Source organism: Neolamprologus multifasciatus, chromosome 19 (assembly GCF_963576455.1).
Source record: "Neolamprologus multifasciatus chromosome 19, fNeoMul1.2, whole genome shotgun sequence".
Classification (NCBI taxonomy): domain Eukaryota; kingdom Metazoa; phylum Chordata; class Actinopteri; order Cichliformes; family Cichlidae; genus Neolamprologus; species Neolamprologus multifasciatus.
This window is the reverse complement of record NC_140457.1, coordinates 15,921,386-15,936,174: the sequence shown is the minus strand read 5'-3', so window position 1 is coordinate 15,936,174 and position 14,789 is coordinate 15,921,386. Positions and strand designations below refer to the sequence as shown.

The 14,789-nt window shown below is 42.1% G+C and overlaps 1 protein-coding gene across 1 annotated transcript; it reads right to left on the bottom strand.

The window, feature by feature from the left end:
- Positions 1 to 1,019: 1,019 nt before the first annotated feature.
- e2f2 (E2F transcription factor 2) lies at positions 1,020 to 13,613 on the bottom strand. Its single transcript, XM_085142548.1, is given in 9 exon segments — positions 1,020 to 3,643; positions 3,645 to 3,766; positions 4,378 to 4,576; positions 4,696 to 4,810; positions 5,087 to 5,248; positions 5,910 to 6,069; positions 6,072 to 6,128; positions 7,520 to 7,619; positions 12,784 to 13,613. Coding segments are annotated over 9 exon segments (1,344 nt in total). The 5' UTR covers positions 13,060 to 13,613; the 3' UTR covers positions 1,020 to 3,490.
- Between the last annotated feature and the right edge of the window lie 1,176 nt (positions 13,614 to 14,789).

Genomic DNA, 14,789 nt, shown 5'->3' with positions numbered 1-14,789 from the left:
AAATATTAAGAAACTCTCTTCTTCCCCTCTTAAGGGTAATTTAACTGGTTGCTTCCCTTTCATGCCACATCATTTCTTGTGTTAGAGCAAACTCCCCTCAGAGACTGCGAGCAGGGAAACTTTGGCAGTGAGGAAGTGATGTACATCGAATACAGCTTCTCTTTCTCTGTGACGCACACACGGCGTTGGAGGTTACAGCAACATCTTCCAGTAAAGATTAGAGTTGCCCGGATTTCCCTTCTTGCTTCCCAGCAGCCCAGAGGAGCAGGATAAGGTTCTTCAATGAACCCGGCCTCCAGCCACCCTCCCCCCGTAAAAAATATCTCCCTCATCTTGCTGCTTGTTGACTCAGCTCCACTAGCACTGCTATCAATTTACTACCCCTGTCAGGACAGGGGGGCCCGGGCTTACCGTAAAATACCCCCTCTTCTGGTTGACATGGATGACTGAAAATTGGGGGACTGGGAAGACAAAGTAAAGTTGATTTATTGCAAAACACAGGGCTTTAGTTTCCCACTGGTATAGGCATATGAGGTGTATTGAATAGGACTAGAGCCCCATTGAAACTAATTTGCCTCAAGAACCTGCATTGAAGAGCAGCTTTGATGTATAAAAAAAAAGCAAAAAAAAAGCTCTGAGCTTAAGTGACAGCTGCTGTTTTGGAAAAATACATCATCTGTGACTTACTGACTGAGCACTGTCAGTCCAGGGCCATTCCATGCAGGTTCTCCGTGGTCTGGCTTCTGGGCGGGCAACAATGTTTACTCCACCCTCAAATAGACACCAATGCCAGTGTACCTGTTATTACAGTTGGTATGGTAACAAAAGGTTTTGCAGCGTGGGAACAGGTAGACAGACTTGTTTGTGATTCATATTGATGTTAATTGCGCGCCATAGTGTCATCTGAGTCGTACGAGTGATATTATCCATGTAACTAATAGGTTATAAGTCCACCCAAAGTTTCCCAACCAAGCAGAACCGCTCCTCATCCTGGGGCCGTAATAACAACATGTAGTGTTTTAAAGGACTGTGTGGGTATGTGCTGCAAACTGGTGAACATTAGTCAGAAAGAGGTATTTATAGTTTCTGCAATTAAATGATCCAGCTGACAAGATTTACTGCAGCTGATTGCTGCTGTAGCAGTAACAGAAACAAGGTAGCTTGCTCTTTAGATAGCATGCAAACCCTGCAGCCAGGGCTGTCATGTGATGCGTGACATGCTTGTTTAAGATCTCTTGTTCAGAACACGAGCTGTTCTGTAGTTTCCGTTAACAGACAGTTTGCAGAGAACCAGCACAAACTGTTGTTACTCACACCCTTTCTCTACATTGTAAGGAGTATAAAGCTTTATAAACTTCGTGTTGATCATAAAAGTCACGTGGATGCTCCTTGGAGTTCCATGCAAGCTTAGTTATTCCTAAAGAACTGTTCATAAACGCTGTACCTTCCTCTGAAGAAACTTGTAGTTGCATTTCTAACTTTGGACCGATGTGCAAACCCCTTTGACTAAAATTAATGTCATAGTTTTTCCTTGCAAATTTTTCACCCCCAACACACCATTCCAGCGTGACCCACTGAACTTTGACCTGCTGATTGCTTGCTCCCTTTTGTGAGCGGTTTCCAAAGCAACAAGCTTGTGAAGAATGATGGGTGCCTTTGTGCACCTGTCTGAATGTGTTTATAGCTGTTTCAGTTTCGTTGTAAATATTGATGCAGACTTATTGTCACTCTTTAGGAAATGTCACTTTATATTAGATCAGTGCCGGCACTGTTTAAACTTTCGTATGGCTTCCACAGATGTCGAAGAATTAGCGATACATCAGAATATCAAACCAAGAGTCACGTCATACAAAGCAATTAATACGCATTCCGGTTTTTCTGACATGATTAAAAAGAAGGAACTCAAATTCATGTGTAAACAATGGCTGCAGTATATTTTATTTAATAACTTCACAATATTACAAATCATTAAGTGCTGAATGACTTACAACAGTCCAAAATTTTTTTAGAAAAAAATTGGTATAAATACAAAACAAGTTATGTACAAATACCAAAAACAATAATGCTCATTGGAAAAAAAACCAAAAACACACACACACTACAAAATCTGAATTCACAATTCTCTAATCTACATTGTAAAAAACCTGCACGCACAAATGCCACAACAACCATTTCCGCAAGCTGTCAAATACGCACCACAACACTCAATTTCAAGTTTTGATAGGACAGGACAGTTAGCTTATCTCTGCAGTGTAGAGGGAAAGCCAAAAATATACCAAATTTTATATTCTAGAACACTTCAAAAACACTTTTTAAAAACAACCAAACAGATTAAAGTCAGAGCAACTCCATCCTCAGGAGCACATCTCTGACGTGTAAAAGTGTTACGCCGCAGCAGGCAGGGAAAGTATTTGTGGGCCTAAAACCTGAACAGCAAAGACAAATTTCTCATTGTTTCTGTTTTCTGCTGAAGTAACAGAGTTCATTCATTTTAAAACTAGCAGAAAAAGAAATTGCTCCTCTAATTACACCTCATTTACATCAATTAACCCCCTCCTCTCCCCCATCACCCACCCCTCTTCACCCCCCTTGCAACATAGATGCTGCATTTAATTTGTTTGGGTTATTTCCTAAGAAATACAATAGTAGTTTTACACTAATAAATTAAAACCACTCAGTTAAAGACAACTATTAAACTCAACAGAGCAACAACTGAAACAAAGCTGCCAAAGGGGTCGCTCAAAGATGTAACATGTTCAAGAGATAAAAGAAGAAAAAATAGCCACCATTTGTCATTACCTCTGACTCGAACTCTGGGTCACAGCCTGCACATTCAGGCACACAAGGCTTGACACAAAGCTTAAGGCATGAAAGGAGCAACATGAGCACCTTTGAAAACCAGTTTTAATGTCTAAAATCTATGCTGAGATCTCACCTGATGTGTATTCTCGAGCTGTAGATGCATGTCGACACTGAAGTTCATTCACAGCTTAATTTGATCAGTGGTGAAAACACTGCAAACAGACCCTGTGTGTATGGCTCTTCATGGCTTTAGCTTACTTCAATCCAGTGATTGAATCCTGTAAAGCTGCATGGCAGTTAAAGCTGACATTATACAATGCTGCCCCCTATGGGCCAAAGAGTGGTACAAACAATTATTTAGACTTTGGAAACGAGGGTAAAAAAAAAGTTCCTGAGTTGGTCACGCTAAACAATGACTGATAAACAAATGCATCATCAATTCTTTCGCTGACAATACGACATAACAATAACTCCTGCTTCTAGGAGACTTACTCGACTTTCTTACTGCCAAAATTTACTATATATACAAATATTTTCACTTTATAATTTAAACAAAGAAGTTGATTCCTCCATTTGGACATTAAAACAGATGGCTTCATAGTGTAATAGTTTGTCCCAAGAAGGCATTCGATTAAATATTACCCTTCTTCTCCCTGAATTTTCTCCGCCCCATCCCTTCATCTAAACCTCAGCTTTTCAACAAATCTCCGAGATCGTAAGTGTCGAAGAAGTCTGACACTCCCTCGCTGTCCTCCAGGCTCCAGAGGTAGTCATCGTGGTCCAAAGGTGGAGAAAAGCTGACAAAGGGGGTGTTGGGGTCTGAAGTGAAGGAGGTGCCAGGAAAGCTGGTCCTCGGTTATCTGAAGCAGGCTGGGGGGCAAACCCAGCAGACCCTCTACGTCAAGCAGAGAGGACGTGGAGGTCACAGCTGAGGAGGCGGCTGGAGCTGCTGCGGAAATGTTGGCTGTGTTGAAGAAAGCGTTGGAAATTAATTTTGTGCTAAGGGCACTGCATTAAAAAACATTTAGAGAGGTGGTGTACTGCTACACTTTTCTTTTTAGCTTCCTAAATTTGAATAGTTTTTACATCTTTTATCCTCATACAAGTTCTATTTTTATTCTCCTCTTGTGCACATACTCCCTGAGTTTTTTGTTGTTTTTTATGCTTTCAGCTGAGGGGTTAATTAATGAAAAAGTTAAAGGAACAGTTCAACATTTTTTTGCAGAATGCAAAACAAAATACAACAACCAAACAAGCAAAACTAAAGCAGATGAAATAACATGCCATTTGTTTAATTTGTCACCAATTTATCATGGCATCGCATGAAAATGCTAAAAAGAAGTGTAACCTTTCTGCTTTAATGGTGCTATTTGATCTTTGGACTGGCTCCAGCTGAAGAGGCGTAATTCATTTTAATGTTCTGGAAGCCTTGGGATAAAATCACTTTGTAAAACTTGTAAAACTAAATTAATGCTAGTTTTAAAACTACATTCAGTCTAAGACTAGTGCACGGGTACGATCAAAGTAAGGGTAGCTCAAATAAAGGTGGTATTCTGTTCAAAACTCAAAGCTTACAGTCAACAGGTTCCTCTTTGACGCTGTAACTCGGTGGTCCTATTGGGGTTGCAGCAGGAGGGTCTTGCATTTGAGGGAATTCCTTTTTGGGAGTGACAACGCTCTTAACAGGACTAGCTTCTTCAAGACCCTCATCAGGACATAGGTAGACTTCTATGGGACCATTTCTACTCTTTAAATAGATCTGCAAAGACGCCTGCTGCAAGGAAACAAGAGAAGAAGCAATTATTTATCAAAACAATCTGATATCAGGACAAATGCACAATTTAAAGAAAGGAGGGGTTAAGGGGACAAACTGAAACATAAACCAAATCTCACCCCTGCTGTGTCTGGCACCTCAAGCTTGGTCTCTGCAGGGGCTTTAACAGCAATGACTGTCTGGTCTTGAAGGCTGCCGATGGAGCGGATGTCTTGATACGTCACATAGCCCAATGTGGATCATGGGGTTAAGGGTAACAACAGTGGAATTTAAATACACGTGCGTGTGTGCTTGTCTTTTTTTCTCTTTTATTATTTTTTGGCTATATCTGGCAAGATATTAGTAGGAATCTGATAGTAAAGTAGGGAAAGACGAACGTCCCTGCTGCCTTTTAGCATATGGGTTACCTACTCAACCAAGCAAGCTACAGTGGAATATGCCAACAACAAGTGGAAACGGAGATCATGAAAGAATGATGTGAATAACCACGGTGCTCTATGTAAAGGATATCTCTGACTCTCTTTATATTCAGTGAGTTGTTTGAGCTGTGTGGTGCTGGACTGAATCTGTTCATCCAGAGATCTCTCTGCTCTCTCTAGGTCTCCAAGCTCTTTCCTCAGGGCACGGGCCTTCTCCCCTCCACCCGCTCCACCTTCAAACACATCTCCAACCCTGGAGAAACACACACATACACACAATAAACACATCTATGAATAATAAAAGTCTGTAACAGTCAAACAACTCCACACGTTAAGGTAGTGTCTACAACTGGCATTGCATGTCTGCTGAACTGCCACTAGGGGGCAGACAAGCGAGTACCAGTATGAAGTTTTTCTTCCTTTTAATACTTCATGAAGAATAAAAGCAATAGAGACATTTTCAGAATGCAATCAAAGCCCAGTATAAATAGACTCAAGAACAATTGGTAGGTTTTTTTTTTGCAAATGTCTATACATCTCTCTTTTTTACTAATTAGTCCACAAAGTGTGCAGCATAAAAACACTACTTTGTAAAATCATTATAAAAATCTAGAGTAAATGTCTTATAAAAGCAAACTTTTATAAGATATTAATATCTTGTCTCAGCTGTTTGACACGAGCAAAAAGAACCAAGCTGCATTGCACTATGTTACACAGCTTTGTTAATAAGGCCAAATTGCTGCTGTCAACAGTCCTGCTTTGCCCAACATTATTGTGAAAGTCTGTAAGAAACCCTAAATGCCAAGGCTTCACTTAACAGTTACGCAGTCCCTGGTTTGCTTCTGTGAGCTACACGCAGTTGATAAACCTCCCACTATTCCTGCTACTTAACCTTCTTCTGCATTTCTACTTACAGCCACTGGATGTTGTTTTTTGACTTCTTCCTGATAAGCTGGACTCCCTCTAGAACATTGGTGATGTCATAAATGCGTCTTTTCTGGACTTCCAGGACCTCAGTGGCCCAGTTCAGATCAAGGACTCCATCAGGAGACTCAGCAATGAGACCCACAAATTCTTGGTCAGCAGGCCCAATGATGTGTCGTACCGCGTCCGCTCACCCGGAGATTTTGGAGCTGCGAGGAAACGCACAGAAAAGTAGCGCATAAGACTAGAAATGTGCTTGAGTTATACAACTCTGATTTTTACTAATTCATTCAAGTGTTTTATTTGGCTGATGAGAGATCACTGATTCAAATATTTACTGTATTAGTCATACAAGCTGTTGACAACAGTGAAACATGAAAACAAACAGTTATTGGAATGTGTCAACTAGATTTATTTCTGCCTTTATGTTTTACTTTCTATGTTTGATATCATGTTTGATATTACAAATAATCCTCCAAACAGCAATATTTCTTCCTCGCACGGAAAATATGAAAATAAGAGCTATGGGTACGGTATTGTAAACCAGAAACAGCATCTGTCTCCGATGACTGTGTCTTCATATTGCTTTAATCTGCTACAGGTTTAATAATCAGTCTTGATTAGTTGGACGTCTCTGCTCCTCTGCATCAAAGAGCCAGTTTAGGTGGTTTAGGCAGCTCCAGCTGGTGGGAATCTTTGTGTAAGACTCGGGGCACATCGGAGATTATGGCCCTCTGTTGTCTTGGGAACACTAAAGTATTCTCCCGGAATACTGTGAAAGAGGTCCTGGCATCTTACTGTGCTCTCCCCGTGACTCAATGACATATAACCACACTGGTGATAGAAAAAGTATCAACAGGTCTGATAATGTTAGTAATAACATATTCTCAGGGCTCCTTAATTCCAGAGAATTGTCCATCAAACAATCATAAGACATTGCAAATTCATAACTGAGAGACACGGCAGTCCGCATATTCCTCCCTGATCCGTCATTCCCGCTGAGCTGTGAGATTTGAGATGTCGTTGGGAAGGAGGCGCTAGCTTGTGTATTCTAGGAAAAGAATGTCAACAAGCCAGTTTATGCTACTGGCTCTCTACTCCTGGCTACACCATTGCTTTTTTTTTTAATCTGTTATGTGTAAAGCTGTATGCAACTGAGCTGCTGGTACTGCACTCTGTGCTCATATGGGTGAACTTCGCAGAAAGTGAGGAAACTATTGAGGAATACTTCAGCAGTAGTCTTCCTGCCATGTTAGTCTGACCCATAGCAAACAGGTCTGTTCGTGTTTGTTCACAACCCAAAGGGTTCAGGACGCAATCAGGCTGAGGTCGTGTCATGCGAACCTGGCATTACCCACCCTGCCTGGGTTCAGATTAATGCTAAAGAGTACCGTACAATCAACTTCTTTTCATTGTTTGCTTTTATTCTTTTCTTTAAATGTTGAATGTTGAACTTCCCTTTTCACAGTACAAAAAATATTTTCCACCCACTGATGTGTGCCACACCACACCAACTTTATTTATAGAGCACTTTCAACACCGTCACAGCAGACACGACGGGCTGTACACAAAAACAACAAAAGATGTACAGTCTACTCACTCCTTGGGCTTGGTATCCGTGCTGCAATGCTGCATTTTCCTTTTGGCGTACGAAACTCTGGCAGATACAGAGGGTCTTCTAAATCCAGCTTCCTCTTGGCCTAGAGGGAAGACGTTTATCAAAGATTAACAAAAAGATGCAAATGTTACAAAGCAGGTGTGACTTACAGCTCTACTACTTCCTCTGTATTAACTGCTGTTTCACTACATAAGAACATGCAAACGGCGTATAAGACTGAAATCCTTCCAATCCCAGTGTAGGCTGAAAAAAAAGCACATTATGGAAGGTGTTTAACTCATCCTACTGACTTTAAATAATGACTAGTTAAAAAGCTGAAAGAATCAAATAGTTTGTAGGGCAAGTCCAGACCTTTTGTAGAACAGTAGCATGAATGCTAGACGGCTAAATAGGGGCTTGTTTAAAAGTACCATGTCGTAAATGTGCCAACAACCCTCAAGTGCAGGAACAAAGCACCCCCCACACGCACACTTTCCCAAGCACTTCAACAGGGGCTGATTTTGTTTGTCTGCAGTCAACAGAAACGGGAGGTCTATAGGCCCGACTCGTTGCCTGCCATACGTCAGGAAGTCCCTGGAATCACTCAGTGACCTCTCCTCCCCCCTCTCAACCCTCTTCCTTCTGTGCTTAGCACACAGGTTCCTCACAGAGACACACGCGCGCACACAAGCAGAACATTATCTGACCATAACAGCGATGCATCATACAATCAAAAGCACATAAACAACCTTTGTAACCCAATATAAAATCTTCAAATGACCATTGCTTTTTCCCCCGCCATCCACTGGCCTACTTAGCTGAAGTGAAAGCGCTACTCTCTTAAGGATTAGGAAATTACCACCACACCCCACGTGCAGATATGCTGTCATCATCAAAAGTTCACGGTGAACGAGAACGTTTGCTGTCAGTTGGAAATCCAACAACTGCCCACACAAAAACACAATGACTGAGCTAGTGAGGCAATGGCATTTCACCTCAGCACACTCTGGCTGCTGGGTAATTTGTAGTGCATGGCTAGATCTCACAAACTCCTTTCACCGTGTCTCCTCACGAATAATCCCTTTTGCCACGACAGCGTACATGCGGCCAGTGAACTGTTTTAGTTAACAGGTTTAGGGAAATTGCTTTTTCAGAGATGGGAAAAGCAGGGAGTTCACGTTACCGCGTGTGGATGTGCCTACGCATGTGCAAGTAAAGGGATAATGAAGGCCGCCATTGTCCCCCAGTGTTCTCCCTAACACGTCCACCTGTTGACTCGTGACATCTGGAGCAGCCCAGTGCTGCTGGCAGGCTGGATTTTAATCCCTAAAACACACAGTCAGGCATACAGAGACACCCGCAACAGGATGGTGACCAGCTACCGAAGAACAAAATGCTCACTGTTGCCTCTAAAACGACCTCTTGCACGATTCAAACTTTGAGTTTTCATTGGCCGATGGTCGTGAAAGTCGCTATCAAACACTTGGAGTCGCAGAAAGGAAGCAGATGATACCAGTTGGACTGCCTACAGCCGTGACAGCTGTGGTTTAACCAGAGAAAAACTGCCACAGCTTTCCATTGACTCAGTGTCCCAGCACAAAGAAAAAAACGTCGCATTTTTTCACCAAATAAGGCTAAAGATTTGTCATTTCTATGACTTAGAACGAGCAGGTCAACGTGTGTCAAGTCAAACTTTTTAATGCACGTGTACAATTTGAGTCATAGCCTGATGCATTATGACTTGTAAGAATGGAACCAGCGCTTTCCCCCTGCAGCTGTACATCAGAGTGAGGGCTTGGGTGCTCCAAAAAAGACCTTTTTTTTTTTAAATTCCTCACTCAACAGACTAACAGACCACTGAAAGAAGAAGTGCAGCTATTGAGAAATGGTTACATTTTACAGAAAGTGCACAGGTATGCCGCCTAGCACACATCACTTTTAAGGTGTTATAACACAACATTGTGAAAATCTGAATCCAAAAGCTTTCACACCCTAAAACTAGCTCTCGCATACGTATGGTGCAGCTATAAGAGACGATGGGAGAGGCCTGAGTCAGCTGCCCTCCTTATTAGCACTTTATCTCAAAGACTGGCAGTATCACGCCACTCACGTTTGCTATAACCTCACCCTGCCTGATTGCCCAGTTACGCCCATCTACTGCACGTGGCCCCTTCTGTTTGCTGTATATTCTTTGGCCGGTTCCCGCCGTCTCTGCTGCTGTGCTGTAAACTCCACGCATGTAATCATAATCACGTGAAGGGCATCTGCAGTCGGGCCTCTCCTCAAACAAACAGATCTTGCTAGTCAGGCTGCACCAGACTTAGATTCCATCCAGGCAAAGGGCAAGTTTCAGTATGTCTACAAGTACCTACCGCTCTGTACCGAGCCCCTTCACTACCACACCCTTGGACATAAAGGAAAAACAAAAGTTGCACTACAACAGCCTCTTAAGCGGTTAAACAGAGGTGTGGATCCGTCCCCACTGTGGCTTGCCTGCCTGATGAGGGTAAGCTGCTTTGAAATGCAAAACTTCCCCTATAGAGAGCATTGCGCTATAGGGCTGGTATTTGCCTGAAGCTGGGGTTAAATGGAAAACACACCAACAAAACAGATAATAGAGAGAATGCATACAGTTGGTACTGTGTCCAATATCACACCAAAGCATTAGCCTGAATGGGTTGTTAACCCTAGGGGCTCAAAAAAGGTCAAACCAGAGCTGAAGTTCGGTTGCAGGAGACGTGTGTGTTCCTAAAAATTACCAAGGGAGAAAGACTAAGGCATTAGCTGACATCCGTAATCACTCAGTTGTGGTGGATTGTGCGCATTCCATGAAACTCCGAGTACACGTCACTGTAGGGAATAAATGGGACATTGTTCCTGGTGAATATTATGGAGATGCATCCTGTTGCCATACCGCTGTTTGACTGTACTGAACTTTGCCTAAACTGACAAATTCATTCATCCGCAGTCCAATAAGAGAAAAGGGCTTCCCTGGACTTTGGCTGGAGGTCTGAATACTGTAACACATTTACATCCCTATCAAGCTGAAAGTAAGCAGAGACAACAGTTTATCAACAGTTTACACACCCTGGTTAAAATTCACATGCCAATAGCTGATACGTTGCCTTTTTCTAGAGTTGGTGAGATTAATAAGTAAAGACTGGATCTCTGCAGTTGAAGTTTACTAAAATCAGTCAAATATTAACCTTTTTTTTAAATTTTTGTAGGTAGGTGCCTACAAAAGTGTGGGACTTTGTGTAATGTGTTCAGAGAGTGTTTTGATTGTTTGTACTTAAAAGAAATAAATGCTAAGCTTTAGAATCTGGTTTCCCAGTCAAAGTTTTAAAAAAGGAAAGAAAAAGAAAAAAGCTGTGGTTATAATGTTGTATAGGTTAAAGGAAGTGAGCTGTAAGTACATGAAAAGGCCACACTTCCTGTAAACAGAGGAGTCATGACTGAACATGCACTGAAACAGCTGTGTCAGCAGCACATTATTATCTTCAGCTTCTTTACTGTTGTCAATAAAACTTCATAATATCATCACATCAAATGTATCCTCCAAGATAGCTACCATCAGCCATCGCAACTCAAATGTGGTGACGTTTAGTCATTCAAACCCAATCATAATGATAATGGCATCCTTGTGTCAAAATCATATTAGTGCAACAAAACTAACGTATAATAGAAGGAATACGCTCAAACATCATTAAAGCCCACTGTACCACTTATTTCTAGACACGGGAATCAAATCACATGAAATTCGTTTAAAAACAGAAACTTTAAGGTGGGTTCACTCCCTTTGATTAAGTTTACCCAAATTACTGAAGTGATCCAGAGGAAGTTTCTTAATCAGAGAGCTTTTTGAAACCTCATCCGTATTTTCAACCGTGCCGTCGCTTCTGTCAACCCGAACTAGGCTCCTGTTTTTCTGGTAAATTGAAACGTGCACCTGTGACAATGTGCAACAACTGAAAATATTCAAATCCCTTGAAAACAGAAGTTACCGTGGTCACAGTGTGCATGCACAAAAACACAGGCGACATGACTGCGTACACGGGGGTTGTGTCATAAAGTCTACTGAACCACATTAAATCCAGTATGGACCGCTTACATGGCCAAACTTTAAGGTTGGATTTCAAGGGGAAGACCAGGTTATCAAGCATGCACGTAATATTTCTAGAAACCAACAATGCATACACACTTTGACAGCAGTTAGGTTCACATTGGCACATGATATGCCAGGTGGTACCCTATTTCTCACTTTACTTATATCCATCTAATCCTCTTGAAGGGCCTACTAGGGCTGGGGATTTGACATGAGATTTGAAAACCCTGTACGCACTCTAACCCCTTTAGCGTTACTGCAATTCATTAAATCTAAAAAAAGACTCCAGGGCTGACGAGTCAGCTGGAATAAAGACACCAAATACAACAAACAACAACAGGTGTGGAGCACTAAAAAGCTGCTAAGTGTCATCCAATCTTCTCAGATCAGGATTTTCAAATAATCTTCAGCATTCGAGTTTAAAATGAACGACATTACTTAACATCATTAAAGCCAACTGTGTATGTGTTTTACAAAACAGGTTAATCCTTTACTTATTGGTGAAGCTTTAGGGCTTCCGATAGTAATACTTTCACACTCCAGAAAATACACCTGTTCTGTGGTTATGACCTCTGACCTATGCTTCCTTCCCACAGTCCAACACAGACCCTGTTTTGACATAATGGGAAGTGAGGGTGGAGCATCTGTTGTGTGTGTTATCTCCCATTACAAGTGTTGGGACGCTATGAATTTGCCTGAAGTGTCTTTCCTCCAGCTTGGTCGAGCCCCTGCATTGTTTGCTTGTATAAAAAAAAAAACTAGCTCTGCTGCACAAAGGAGGGGGGACACTCGCTATTTGGGCACAAGAGAGTGGGGCCTCTCTCTAAGCACCCCCACTGCTCATCAAAACCATCAAACACAGAACAAGGCGTCTGGCCTTGTCTTAGCTACAGCTGGACTGCGGGAGAAGATGTCACACAGCCTGGCATGGATAAGGAAAAAAAAGAAAGAGAGAAGACACCAGTCATGCACATCAGCAGAAGCAGCCACAGTGGCCCCTCTGTGGCTTATCACGTCAAAACATATCTGAATGCACCCTTCTCAAACATGCATAGCAATGAAAAAAGTTAAATATTCCTCCCCCGGACATATGCATATCATTCGCTGGATATTAAACAGTAAGGAAACACGACCCCAGGCTTGTATTTGTGTGATTATTTACCGGCAGTCGCCCGGAGGATGATCTGATGGGTTTAACCTCGGGTCCATGGGGGGTTGAATACAGGCTGTTGGCTCTTTGTTCGGCCACGCTGGTGTTGCAGATCTGGGTGAAATATCCGGCCGGTACCGTGTTCATCTGCGGACTGGACAGTCCAGTGAGGAAGAAGTCGGTCTTCACTCCACCGGTGGACAAAAGCTTCATCTTCTGCTGAGAGCAAGGCAGCCCCACTGCCTGCCGACCCGATGCCGGCGAGACGCCTTTAGGCATCCGCATCATTTTCCTGAGTAGACTAAATTTAACCGGACCGGTGAGGCGAAGGCAGAAGTGTGCCTGTACTTGAGCACACTGAATCTCTCAGCAAGCTTCACTTACTGCGGGACCTCTATTAATATATTAACTGCCAATACTGTAACACACACAAACAAAACAAAAGCAACTTTCACAGCGTAAACTGCCGAATTAGCTGCAAGCCGCATGAATTACACATGCAGTACACGCTTATATGTTATAATGTGACGTTTATCCTTAGTACATTTAACAGGCTGGTCGGTGTTGTTATCCTTTGTCCTGTAACAGTGTAGAGGAAACTTGCCTTACCAGTTATAAAGAATAGCTTCCTGAATAAATAAACTATTTCAAACGTCCAGAACTTTAAAGCTTAACTCTCCAAGGCTTCCAGGTCTCACTGAGATCCGGTTCCAGCTAGAGATTAATAAATGATTGTGACTCCCTCTGGTGCTGAATCCGACCCAGTATGCCACTCCTGTCCGTCCACCTCAGAGCTCCTCTCTCCATACAAGGGGGCAAGAGCTGGGGCAGAGCAGTCTTTTTACCGCCAAACTTCATCCCGCGAAATTCGGATCTCCCGCGGCTGAAAGCCGCTTCTGATTGGCTCATGGCACGTTCAGCTTGTCTAATTTGCATAAAACAGTTGTACGGGGATGGGAGTGATCTGCTTAAAGGGACAGGAGCACACATCCGAGACATGGTGTTCTTTCATTGCCAGGTTGGATATGGAGACAATGACCAGCCCAGACTTTATAATCACACGTTAGAGGCGCATTATTGTTGTTGGAGCACTTTTTTTATTGCCTTTTTAACTCCACTTGTAACCACTTACTTGCATTTTACAGCATCCCAGTTCAGTTCCTTGACAGTCAAAGATTACAAAAACGGTTAAACATTAACGTCATATGTTTATATGAAATTTGCAGTGTTTAAAAATGAAGTCTGATTCTGCAAACGGCGCAATCATGTACAGTATGTTCAAATAGTGCCGAATTGCTCTCTGGGTAATCAGGACATAATAAAATATGTATTTTAGAAATCAGAGGGCAAGAAAGGATTGGAAAGTTTTTTCATAAGTTTTATTTTTTTTAATATAATTAAATATACATTGTATGTTTTTTGTAAACAATAAAGACAATTTTGCTTTATTGTATTCCATGTGATCAAAGTGTATTGTTCTCTGTTACAAGGTGTTACTGGGGTAGTTTATAGATGATAATTGGATTCACTCAGTACCACTCCTGCTTATTGGCTCAGAGGAGGTATTGAAAGAAAACACCCCCTCCCCCATTAGCAGCAACCAAACCCAAGCCATATGACTTGACCCCCTTGGCCAAGACAAAGTAGACTCTCCACCAAAGCAGCCCCATTGTCCGGCGTCAATCTGAACTGCATTTTGAATGAAATAATCAAAGTTGAAAGTGGTTTGAATGCACACAAAAAATGATTGTTTGTTGTGCATCTGTGCCTTTAAAAAACCGAGGGTGAAGAAAAAAGCTGACACAGTTGCCTTCTTATTACACTGGATTAGAGATCAGGAGATAATTCTTAATTGTCAGATGAAAGAAATTTGCTTTGTTACTGCACTGGATGCCCACAGAGTGCAACATATATTATCCCCACCCTCATGTTTCTTCCTCTTTCACACAAAATCCTGCACAATTTGTAGGTGTTCTTGCATAACTAGCAATACTGGAAATTCAGATTCATGTTTCATT